The following is a 12,821-nucleotide window of genomic DNA, read 5'->3' as shown; positions in this document are numbered from 1 at the left end:
TCTTCATATCCGACACTGAGGGTGAAGACTTCCATGGTTTGAATGCACAGGAGGAAGATGAAGATTGCTAACAAATACTTTTATGTTTTTATTAACCAGCACAATTAGTGCTGCACCGCCATGCTGATGCTGTGTAACCTCCGTGCAGCTGCTATATAACTGCCGTGTATGCCGGCGCTGTTTGGAACGAAAAGTTAAGGTGTGTTATTGAAAGTTTGAAAACTATTTCTTTGTCAATGTCTCTTGTTACTAAGTGGTCAAATGCGGCTTATAGGCAGGAGAGGCTTATGTATGTACAAAATGGTTTTTCCTTTAAAAATGTACTGGGTGAGGCTTGTAATCAGGGGCGCCCAATAGTCCAGAAATTACGGTAAATGCTAAATTAATGAAAAGCAAACTCAAACTATGTGTTATTTACCTTGGCTTCTATTGCGGTGATTTTCCCAGAGTTTTCTTTGACGCCCTCATCTGAAACATCCGACTGGGTGGCGGTATCTTTTGGACACGGCACATTGTCGGCAGCCACGGAAACCTTCGGTGTTTCAAAATTAACTTGATCAGACATTCTCATGGCAATGTCTTACTGGCAATGTTGGCAAAGACGGAGCACCTGCAAAAAATGAATGAAAAAAAGCGAACTTTAAAGACCAAATGTGAAGTAATTTCATAACATGCCAAAAAGGGTCACAATTAAAGTAATTAAACATTGTCCAACAAATAAAGCATGAAAAAATAATTTATATGGCGTATATTTGACAAAATAATCGCATTTCCGAAGTTCGAGCCTGAAAGGGGACGAACCCGGAAGTGATACGTCACACCGAGAACAGCGATGGCAGCACTCCATACGGCCGCCATACAAAGCCCTTCAAACAATGATTCAAACAGCAATATAAGCGATAGATCGAGCGCAAGGGAGGAGATCCAAGTTTTTGAAGAGTTGGAGGAAGAAAAGGAGGTTGGAATTTTATGTTGGACCTAACATGTATTAGCCAGACGCTAATCAGGATGCAAACAATGTGCCTGGACTACCTGATATGGAATGGAGACAAGACCCATCGAGATTACAAGATTGGTAAAATATAGGCTGTTATTATTTTCATGATTTGAAGATGCAGGCATTTGCACATAATTTTATGTTTTTGTCTATCTGATAACATTGTTTAAAAAAAATAATAATCAGACTTCATGTTCATTTAGGCAGATCCAGCAGCTCTTGTGCATATGAAATAATAATATAAAAATGTTGAGGGGGTAAGAAGGAGATGAGTCGTTGATGGCTTTCTCCACTTTATTGTGGCAACAATAAGAAAACAAAATTATAGCGGACTGCCTCCACATTCGACCGCGAAGTTTTGCTTCACGCTCATCTCCCCCTCGCCTCCTACTACTCACAGCTCTCCAGTCCCAGCGTCTCTTAAGCGGATTGTGCATAGTGTCTTGCTATGAGCTTTTTGTTGACAAAGGTATCGAACACACGAAGTGCTGACAACTTTGGGGCTCTCGGCAGGCTGTGCGGAGCGATAGATAGAGCCTGTGCATCTCTATCACACTCCCGTGTCACGTGACCAAAACTAGAGTAACGTTGCGTGCACTGCAGGGTGCCTCGAAAAACATTATATCAGAATATTACACGCAGCTAGGACATTACAGTATTAAATAAAATAATAATATGCATAAATCCATTTACACAACAAATCCCAAAAATTGCATGTAGTTTATGAAAATTAACGTCATATGAAAGAGTCAGATTTGTTGGTGCACTGGGAAGCTGGACCAACAAATCACACTCCTGACATTTAAAAAAAAAAAAAAAAAAAAACTTGAAATTTGCGGCATTTTGGGAGCAAGCAGCCAGGATCAAACGGTATTTCTACATGCCAAAAAGACTGTTGCATTAACTGTCTTTTGTCAAAAAGAAGGAAGACGGTTCAAAACGAGTCACAAAAGCACATAGAAAAAGAAAGAAAAAAAGGAAAGTCCCACAGCATGGCAAGTGTTAGTTGTGATTTCTTGTAAAATTATTTATGAATTCAAGAGTAAACACGTTTAAATGGGTTTACTTGGTCTAATAATATATACTATATTCTCACTGTGTTATTGTAAATTGTTTTTTTAAAAAAAAATTGGGTTTAAAAAAAAAATCGAGGGGGGGGGCGGAATAATATCGCATATCGCAATAATTTATGAGATAAATTATCGCACACTAAAATTTGTTATCGCGACAGGCCTACTGTCAGTATCCTTGTACTTCTAAGTTTGCTGCTTTGTAGCCCTTAAATGAAACAAAATCTTTAAAAAAAACAAAAAAAAAAAAAACACTTTTTCACACGATTCCCATCTTCTAAAAATGACGCGGTCCGGCCCAATTTTTGATCATGTGATCGGATTGGAGACATCCCTTTTCATGTGTATATATAGACTACATACAGTAAAGGCCCATGTCAAAGTAATTGACTTCTAGCCCGGTGCTCCATAGTGTTCTTCTGTAGAGTAAATTTTGTGCTAGGCTTAAAGGCACGCGGAAACACAGCTGGCAACTGCAGACTTCGCTGCTGAATTTCAATGACCTGTCAGTTGTTTGACAAAAGCAACCCTTGCTGCTGCTTTACATTATTTTTACATTCGGAGAGAAAACAGCTTAATACTCCAGGGTGTTGCACATTCCTTTGAATATTTAGTGTCTTTTACTGACATTTTGATGGGTGAAATCTCCAGAGTTGCCCTGTTCAAAGATTTGCATTACTGGACAGATATTTTCACGATTCAGGAAATCAGTATTCTGTACTTCTCAGCATCATTCATTCCACTAGACACATTTTTGCCTTGGGACGCGAGTGTCAGTTTTTTTTTTTTTTTTTGCATTTTCACAGTGATGGCTTGTTTCCTACAGTGAGGATAATTGCAGTTTAAATCTTGTTTTTATCATCATATTCTTTGGAAACTTTCAGGAATTCAACTTCAGACAAATCTGAAATGTGCTGGACTTCATAATTATGTCAGTGATGATCATGCTTCAATGCCATTGACGGCGATAGACGTTCAATCCATTTTGACTGTGAAAGCTGGCAGCGATTATTCGCCTCTCCCAGTCAAAATGGGTTGAACGTCTATTTCCACCAAAGGTAATTTAGAGTTAATTTATTGAATACCATTAAAGCAGTTGATATTGTAGGAGGTTGTTGATCTGTTTCCTTAGTTTCAGTGTTGTAAGTGGTAATATGGAGTTCATTTTTAAAGATGATCTGGGTCGTCCACTACCATCACTGGCAGCCAATGAGTTTTGAAATAGAAATTCAGGAGGCAACTTATCAGATATGCTGTTTCTTTGTACAATTTAATACCTTCACATCCACTACTGACGGAGAAGGTAAATAATGCATATTATATACAGTGGGTATTTGATACACTGCCAATGGGAAAAGCCATTGGCAGTGTATCAAATACTTGTTCTCCCCACTGTATATGTGTGTATATATATATATATATACAGTGGGGAGAACAATGTCTATATGCTGCCATAGCAGATTCATGGCGCATTAAGCCCCCGAACTATTTTTAATTTGTCCGTTTTAGTCTGGAAACTCCCGTTTACAGACGCCGCGCAACCGCTTTTGTTTCAACCCAGCCATAAAACAAAGGTAATTAATTATATTTATTATTCAAAATGTCTGTTGTTTTTCGCTTAGAATCTTTGATGTCCCATATTTCGTTAAAAAAAATAAATAAAAAAAAAACGACTTTAAAACATTATTCATTCACATATTTTAAACTTTTAAACAAATTATTTCACAATGAAAAAATGGCGTCTGTAAAAAAGTCACGGATATCGACCTCATAACTATCGCCTAATTATATATATATTTTTTGCTACTGTCTCATTTTCTCAGATATGTTAGATGATAAATAATCGATCCAAACAAAAAAAATTGGGGGGAAAAAAAAAAAACGTTTAAAAGGGTAAATATATGAAAAAGAAACTCTCCACCACTCCTTGATGTCTGCAATTTATGAATCGCGACCCTTGTTATATTACCATATTTCACCCATAAAATCCAGCTGTGGCCATTCACAGCTGTGTCTTGACACTCAGTGATACATGCTACGTGGAGTTTTTGGATCGAAACAAGGTAAGTACGCGATAATATGTCGTTAAAGTCATGGCGTCTGTAATTCTGTTCTCGCGTGCTCTTGCCTCCAGATAGGGTTTTACGGTTTAAATGTTTTTTTTTTTTTTTTTTTTAAAGTGCCCTCCTGTTCAAAATTTTTCTTCCCCCAGAAAATTGAGATTTTAAGCTTTACAATGATGTATCACACATGCATATCGGACAATTTTGAAAGTTGGCCAAATTGGGGGTCTCAGAGCGGAACTTCAAGTCACCTGAGTGTTTTCCGCCATATCTTTTTCATATATTTACCCTTTTAAATGTTTATTTTCCCATTTTTCTTTGTTTGGATCCATTATTCATCACCTAACATATCGGAGAAAATGCGACTAACAAAAAAAAAATACAATTAAGTGAAAGTTATGAGGTAGATATCCGTGACTTTTTTACAGACACCATTTTTTTCATTGTGACGCCATTTTTTTAAGTTTAAAGTATGCCAGCGAAAAAAATGTTTAAGCCGTTTAAAAAAAATTTTTTTTTTTAAACGAAATATCAGACATCAATTAATGATTCAATGCTAAAAATGACAGACATTTTGAATAATAAATATAATGAATTACCTTCGTTTTATGGCTGGGTTGAAACAAAAGCGGTTGCGCGATGTCTGTAAACGGGGGTTTTCAGGGTAAAACAGACAAATTAAAAATAGTTCTATGCTGCCATGAATCTGCTATGGCAGCATACAGAAATATTGTTCAATCAAACACAACAGTTGTTTTGGCTTAAAATACAGCAGTTTCTTTAAAAGAGGAGTGCAAGAGCAGAAACTGCTAGTCTGTGTTTTCCGCCATATATATATATATATATATATATATATATATATATGTATATATGTGGCAGAAAACACTCAGGTGACTTGAAGTTCCGAAGTTCAATTTGGCCAACTTACAAAATTGTCCAATATGCATGTGTGATACATCATTGGAAAACTTAGATGTCCTTAGACAGGGTTAGATGGCGCCAGATGTCCAAGCCAATCAAAATGAATTGGATGTCAGGCCATATACTTCATAATGATATTGACGGAACACTGATTAATAGGGGGCCTATCTCCATCAAAGCTGACCGAGTGGAAACACAGACGAAGAGCTTTTTACGTTGAAAATGATTGTGAATAAATGCTTAAATCCTTGAATTCTTTGTAGATATGGACGTAAAACAGTCTTGATTCTTTGTTAAAAGAAAAGAAAAAACGGGCAGTTAGCATTTATTTTACGTAAATATGTCGAATGTGCTGCTAGTCTTTAAGCCACTGTGGCGCCGCCTTTTGTCACCACATAGAGCTTTTTACGTTGAAGTTATTGTGAATAAATGCTTAAATCCCTGTATTCTTTATAGATATGGACGTAAAACAGTCTCGATTCTTTGTTAAAAGAGCAAAGAACCGGGCAGTTAGCATTTATTTTACGTAAATATGTCGAATGTGCTGCTAGTCTTTAAGCCACTGCGGCGCCGCCTTTTGTCACCACATAGAGCTTTTTACGTTGAAGTTATTGTGAATAAATGCTTAAATCCCTGTATTCTTTATAGATATGGACGTAAAACAGTCTCGATTCTTTGTTAAAAGAGCAAAGAACCGGGCAGTTAGCATTTATTTTACGTAAATATGTTGAATGTGCTGCTAGTCTTAAAGTCACTGTGGCGGCCCCCTTAGTCCAACAAAGAGCTTTTTGCGTTGAAAATTATTTTGAATAAATGCTTAATAAATCCCTGAATTCTTAATAGATATGGACGTAAAACAGTCTCGATTCTTGGTTAAAAGCAAAAAAAAAAAAAAAAAATGTTGAGTTAGCATTTAACTATGATGATTAACGCCAATGCCGTAGTGGCTAATTTCTCCCATTGATATTTTTTTGTTTTTTACCTTTCAAAACGCATGCACGATACGAAAAATACAATAATTACCTTGAATCCTTGAACAAATCACTCCTGAGACAATCCTTCCTGTTTGTATGTGGTACAGCTTTCATACTTTTTCAACCTAAATCCGGCGTTAGATCGCTGCGTGCGTGCGTTTGACAATAACTCCTCTTGATGTGGGCAGGCCCCCTACTTGAAGGCGTGACGCAGTGTATGACCGATATGACCCATCAATATAATTATGAAGTCTATGGTCTAGCGCAGTCAATGGGAGCCAGTGAGCTAATACTATTCTAATGGAAGATTTTGGTAGCAACCGGTTGTTTTTTTTGTTTTTTTTTCTAAATAGTGACACCTTTCTAAAATGATATATCGATTCTTGGTGGGAGCAGATCAATAACCCTTTGAGCTACAAATGGCCGCGATATAAGGGATGGGATATGACAATATATCAAAAAGTCACCTTTTCGATATATTGTTACATCCCATCCCTTATTTCTACTTTACACCGGGAACTCTTTTTATTTTCACTAGGAGGCAACCACCTTTTCAATCAGCCATTCATTTTTTATTAAATTCACACTTCCCCATCTCTGCATATTCCGGCTCACCTCTACAACTGCGAATATCCAGGAAATGGTATCATTGCGACAACTCAAGTCGCTGAGGTTGCGGATAACGTCATGTATAATGCGTTAATTCCAAATTTTCATATTTAGTGCACGGCCATTAATAAAACAAATACACAGCATTCAAAGTTTTACATTGGACTACAGTGATTTCCCTGGCATTAAATTGGAAATGTAATACCTACTGCAATTTTCCAATAAGACAATATAAGAATTTGATAATCTGGATTTTAAATTTAAGACATTTTAAGACTCCCTGGTAGAGTATGAATGAGCTACAACGTGCCTGTCAAGCAGAACAACTCCCCGGATTGGAATCCCTGGCAGGCTGCTTTCAGCCTGCGTACCATGAAGTTGACACTCCTGACTTATAGAGCGTCACAAAAGTGAGTACATCCCTCGCATTTCTGCAGATATTTAAGTATATCTTTTCATGGGACAACACTGACAAAATGACACTTTGACACAATGAAAAGTAGTCTGTGTGCAGCTTATACAATAGAGTTAATTTATTTTTCTCTCAAAATAACTAAAAATATAGTCATTTATATCTAAACCCCTGGCAACAAAAGAGTACACCAAATGGGAACTACGTACATCCCTAAATGTCCAAATTGAGTACTGCTTGTCATTTTCCCTCCAAAATGTCATGTGACTCATTACAGGAGTGCTGTCAGCATTGCTGCAGAGATTGAAGAGGTGGGGGTCAGCCTGTTAGTGCTCAGATCATACACCGTACTCTACATCAAATTGGTATGCATGGCTGTCACCCCAGAAGGAAGCCTCTTGTGAAGACAGTACATGGGCGGCCGTGGCGCAGTGGGTAGCTAGAGTTGTTCTGGTACTAAAGGGTCAGCTGTTCAATTACTGCCCACTGTGGAAGTGCCGTTGGGCAAGGCACTGAACCCTAATTTGTCCCCAATGGGTTGGCAGCGCCTTGCATGGCAGCAGCATCATTGGTGTGTGAATGTGTGTGTGAAAGGGTAAATGTGTGCTAATGCTAATGTGAGGTGCTTTGGGTATGGTAACCATGTCGTTAATGCGCTATATAAGTACTCTCCACTTACACAAGATAGCCCGCAAACAGTTTGCTGAAGACATGTCAACAAAGCACATGGATTACTGGAACCATGTCCTATGGTCTAATGAAACGAATATGAATTTGTTTGGTTCCGATGGTCTCAAGCATGTGTGGTGGCGACCAGGTGAAGAGTACAAAGATAAGTGTTTCATGCTTACAGTCAAGCATGGATGTGGGAATGACCCCCCCCCCCCACCTCTTCAATCTCTGCCATTTTGGAGGGAAAATGACAAGCAGTACTCAATTTGGACATTTAGGGATTTGCATTTTTTCATAGGGGTGTACTCACTTTTGTTGCCAGGGGTTTAGATATTAATGGCTATATTTTGAGTTCTGAGGGGAAAATAAATTATTATATAAGATGCACACAGACTACTTTTCATTCTGTCAAAGTGTCATTTTGTCAGTGTTGTCCCATGAAAAGATATACTTAAATATCTGCAGAAATCCGAGGGGGTGAATTCACTGTATATACAGTTATTTTCAGTTTGTGAGAATATGTCCACCGCAAAAACACAGTAACGCACCGCATTACAAGGCGCACCTTCAATGAATGGCTTATTTTAAAACTTTTTTCATGTATAAGGCGCAGTAGTAGTCGTCGTAGTGGTGGTTGTGTTATGCATTCACTAGATCAGTGGTTCTTCACCTGGGTTCGATTGAACCCCAGGAGTTCGGTGAGTAAGTCTAAGGCAGGGGTGCCCAAGTCCAGTCCTCGAGAGCCCCTATCCAGCTTGTTTTCCTTGTCTCCCTCCTCCAACACACCTGAATCAAATAATGGAGATCGTTGTCTGCCTCCTGCAAAGCTTGCTGATGAGCTGATCTTTTGATTCAGGTGTGTTAAAGGAGGGAGACATGGAAAACAAGCTGGATAGGGGCGCTCAAGGACCGTACTTGGGCACCCCTGGTCTAAGGAGTTCGGTGAAGGTGCAGACACACAGGGCCCTATTTTTATTCTCTAAATTCCCTTGTTTTCAGTATAAATCTTCTAGAAATGGGTGAAATACTCCAGTGCTTCAAGTAAATTTTACTTAGATTTCTTGAAATAAGATAAATAGCAAGCTCAAAATAAGCTTAATGCACTTATTTTAAGCAATAAATTAGTATATTTTAATCTTAAAAAGCTTGTTTGTCAGAAATGTTCTAAATTCAAGAATAGATATTCTTCAAAACATTATTTGAAAGCAACTTTTTCTTGATTTAGGTGAAAAATGACCAACTTTTAGATGTATGGGCTTAATAAAAACAAATAGTAATATTTACTTCAGGTCAGTGGAATAATCTGACACATTTAACTGTTAATTGTTCATTTATACAGTGATATGCAAATTCGGTATGGTAAAACTATTGTACATCGCTGTATTCCCTGGCTAAACTTGTTAAATGTAAAAAGAAAAAAAAGAGGACATACTGGTATAGTTGCGTAGCCAGTGATGAGGTGGTTCGGGAAATCAACACGGCCTACCGATCCTGCCCGATACTTCTTTTCCATGCCTGCTTCAGCCACTCTGCCTGGCAACGAGGGGCCCCGACACCCCCATGACCTGTGCTGACCTGCCATGGAGAGAAGCACCAGTGTTAGCGCCGTGGCATTTTACGGGTCAAGGGTTAGGAGTGGCAGCAGTGGCAGGATAGTCAGCAGATCAGCATTTGCAGTCAACTGTATGGCAAGTGTGTATTTTTGGGCCCATTCGTGCCTGTGCATTATAAATAATCAATGAACACGAGGATGGGAATGTAGCTGAGGCAACAGAAGCATTAGGTATTCAGATAAAAAGCGAGGATAGAGCATTTCAGCGTTGAAAACCCTTTGCCATTTGGTGGCACACGCTTGTCAAAATGCTTGTCATGTAGTAGAAAGGAGACTCCTTTCAAGCTCAACTACAAAGGGGGACTAGTTGACAAAAAGAAAATGTCTAAAAGCTGCAAGTGACTGACTATTGAATAATTAGGGATGTCCCGTTGCTGATTTTTTGACTTCCAATCAGATTTTTATTCAAGATATTTTGCAGACACCCGTATTTTTAGACCAGTACAAATAATGCAAAATATCATGTAACCAGGAAATGACAAATCATATTTTTTTGTATTATAGTGAGTCCTGCTGGTACCTCCTCAAGAAATGCAACATTTATAAATATTAAACCATGGTCAGCTACTACGATTAGTTTCTGAAGAGAAGTACAGCGATCTAGTGCTGCAACGATTAATCGATTAACTCGAGTATTCGATTAGAAAAAAAAGGTTCAAATTAAATTTTGCTGCTTTGCGCATTTGTTTAATTAAACTTGCGTTGAAATGGTTTGATTTGAAAGTGTTTGCATTTAGTTTCATTAATTTGGGTGGAGACACTGCCCTCTAGTTTGCCTCATTTTACATGGCCAAATCCAGCTGCTCCCTGTTAAGACCAACATGTAATAATGTTTTTTAATGCAATCGTAATTTAGTTTAAAGGTATATTTAGCCAATTTTTGAGGGAATATGTGTCTGGACCATTTGTTAAGAGCATTGTTTTAAAAAAAAAAAAAAAAAAAAAAAAAAAAAAGTATTTTATTGCATTTAAGCTAGTGGACTTTTGCTATGTAAGTTAGCCAATTGTTCTTTAGTTGTCCAAATGTAGATCATTATTTATTCATTTTTTTAATACCGTTTGAGGCCCAGCTCAGGTATTTTAATTTCATGTTTATCCAATTACTCGAACTAACTAGTTCATCGATTAATCGACTACTAAAATAATCGATAGCTACAGCCCTACAGCGATCCCTCGTTTTTTGCCGTTAATGGGGACCCCCCGAGAAAATAAAAAATCTGCAAAGTAGAGGCGGAGCTTATTTATTAAAAAACAAAAAAAAAACAAAAAAAAAAAAACATTTTTTTGGGGGGTGTTCAATGTATTTATTCAGATTCAACAGCACTGGCAAGATATATATACATATATAAGACATGTTTTTTTCCCAAAAGAACAAAAAAAACCATACGTATATTTTATAATATTTTAATGATCTGTACATGTATACATGCATATGGCGGAAAACAGACAAGAGTGAAAAAGCAGTTTCTGCTCTTGCACCCCTCTTTAAAATAAACTGCTGTATTTTAAGCCAAAAGATCTGTTGTGTTTGACAGAACAATATGTCTATATGCTGCCATAGCAGGTTCATGGCGCACTAAGCCTCCGAACTATTTTTAATTTATCCGATTTACCCTGAAAACCTCCATTTACAGATGTCGCGCAACCGCTTTTGTTTCAACTTAGCCATACAAAGAAGGTAATTATACTTATAATTCAAAATTTATTTTTTAGCTTAGAATCATTAATTGATATCTAATATTTAGTTTAAAAAAAAAAAAAAAACACTTAAAAAAATTATTCACTCGCATACTTTAAACTTTTAAACAAATTATGTCAAAATGAAAAATTTGGCGTCTGTAAAAAACTCACGGATATCTACCTCACAATTATCACTTAATTGTATTTTTTTTTTTTTTTTTTTGTTACTTTTGCATTTTCCCCGATATGTTAGATCAGACATGTCCAAAGTCCGGCCCGGGGGCCAAATACGGCCCTTGGTCAAATTTAATCCTGCCCCCAGCCTCTGTCATCAAATCAGTAACGTCTGGCCCGCACACACACTTAATAAATTGGTATGCAGTACTGCTACCAGCATATGAAGTAGCTTACACACTAAATGCTGCTCCTCATATACCCACTAAAGGGCAGTAGCACTCTAAGCAACATTACCCCGTGTGACTCTTTACTCCCAATTTTCTAAAATGGCGACAATCAACAAAAAAAAAGTTGACTGCGACGGCCGACGCTTCAAGGATAGGTGGAAATTGGACTATTTCTTCACTAAAATACGCAATAACTGTGTCTGCCTAATTTGCAAAGAGACAGTCACTGTTTTTAAAGAGTTCAATTTGAGGCGATATTATCAAACAAGACACACTGACATGTACGACAAGATTACAGGTACGTAGCGAGAAATTGAAGCAACTTGAAGCTAGTTTAATTTTACTACAGCAGTATTTCACAAGAGCCAAAGTGTAGAAAGAGAATGCCACAAAGGCTAGTTGCGAGATTGTTGAAATTATTAATTAAAAAAATAAATACATAATAAAGCAAATGTGACACAAGGAATGGCTTGCTAAAATTTGCTTAAATATATTGTTCTACGTAAAGAACGTCAGCCAAGGTCGCCCCCCCACATTTTTACCACACCAAATCTGGCCCCATTTGCTAAAAGTTTGGACACCCCTGTGTTAGATGCTATATAATCGATCCAAACAAAGAAAAATTGAAAAATAACGTTTAAAAAGTTAACTATATGAAAACGAAAATCTCAACCACTCCTTGTTGTCTGCAATTTCTGCATCGCGACCCTTGTTATATCAACATGTTTCACCCATAAAGTCCCCCAAAAATCCGGCTATGGCCATTCACAGCTGTGTCTTGACACTCGGTGATACATGCTACATGGAGTTTTTGGATCGAAACAAGGTACGTACGCGATAATATCTCGTTAAAATTGTGGCATCTTTAATTCTGCTCTTGCGTGCTCTCGCCTCCAGTTAGGGTTTTGCTGTTTAAATTAAAAAAAAAAAAAAAAATTTTAAATGCCCTCCTGTTCAAAAATTTTCTTCCCCCAGAAAATTGAGATTTTAAGCTTTCCAATGATGTATCACACATGCATATAGGACAATTTTGAAATTTAGACAAATTGGGGCTCTCAGAGCGGAACTTCAAGTCAGCTTAGTGTTTTCCGAGATATATAAACATTTTAAAGAAATATGACACAAAATCGTCATATTTATTTTTTTAAATGAAAATCCATGATCGACTAAGAGCGCGAAGTTTGAACCACGATATAGCAAGGGATCACTGTAGTCTCACTCAGCAGAAATATTTGCCTAGTGGTTTGATTTACGGCAGACGAAAAGCATGATGGTACTGAAAATACATGTGACTACTGGATCGGATACGATCTTGTGACCAAATCCGATACACCAAAAATAGCCGCATGGGCCCCAATACAGAGTATCGTCACAGGATATCACTAAGAACTAGAACATAGAAATTGC

At 37.5% G+C, this 12,821-nt stretch overlaps 1 protein-coding gene across 9 annotated transcripts in view; it reads right to left on the bottom strand.

Moving 5' to 3' along the window:
• Window positions 1-12,821, bottom strand: part of LOC130905566 (R3H domain-containing protein 1-like) — a 184,190-nt gene that overhangs the window by 118,175 nt on the left and 53,194 nt on the right. For all 9 annotated transcript variants that reach the window (XR_009061121.1, XM_057819125.1, XM_057819101.1 and 6 more), the window contains 2 exons: window positions 9,151-9,293; window positions 419-610 (listed from right to left, as the gene is read on the bottom strand). Coding sequence is in view for 8 of the 9 variants with exons in the window: in XM_057819125.1 (XP_057675108.1) it covers window positions 419-571 (153 nt within the window). In the remaining variant the exon portion in view is untranslated. The remainder of the gene's footprint in view (window positions 1-418; window positions 611-9,150; window positions 9,294-12,821) is intronic.

Source organism: Corythoichthys intestinalis, chromosome 2 (assembly GCF_030265065.1).
Source record: "Corythoichthys intestinalis isolate RoL2023-P3 chromosome 2, ASM3026506v1, whole genome shotgun sequence".
In the NCBI taxonomy this organism is placed as follows: domain Eukaryota; kingdom Metazoa; phylum Chordata; class Actinopteri; order Syngnathiformes; family Syngnathidae; genus Corythoichthys; species Corythoichthys intestinalis.
This window is presented reverse-complemented; position numbering and strand designations above follow the sequence as displayed.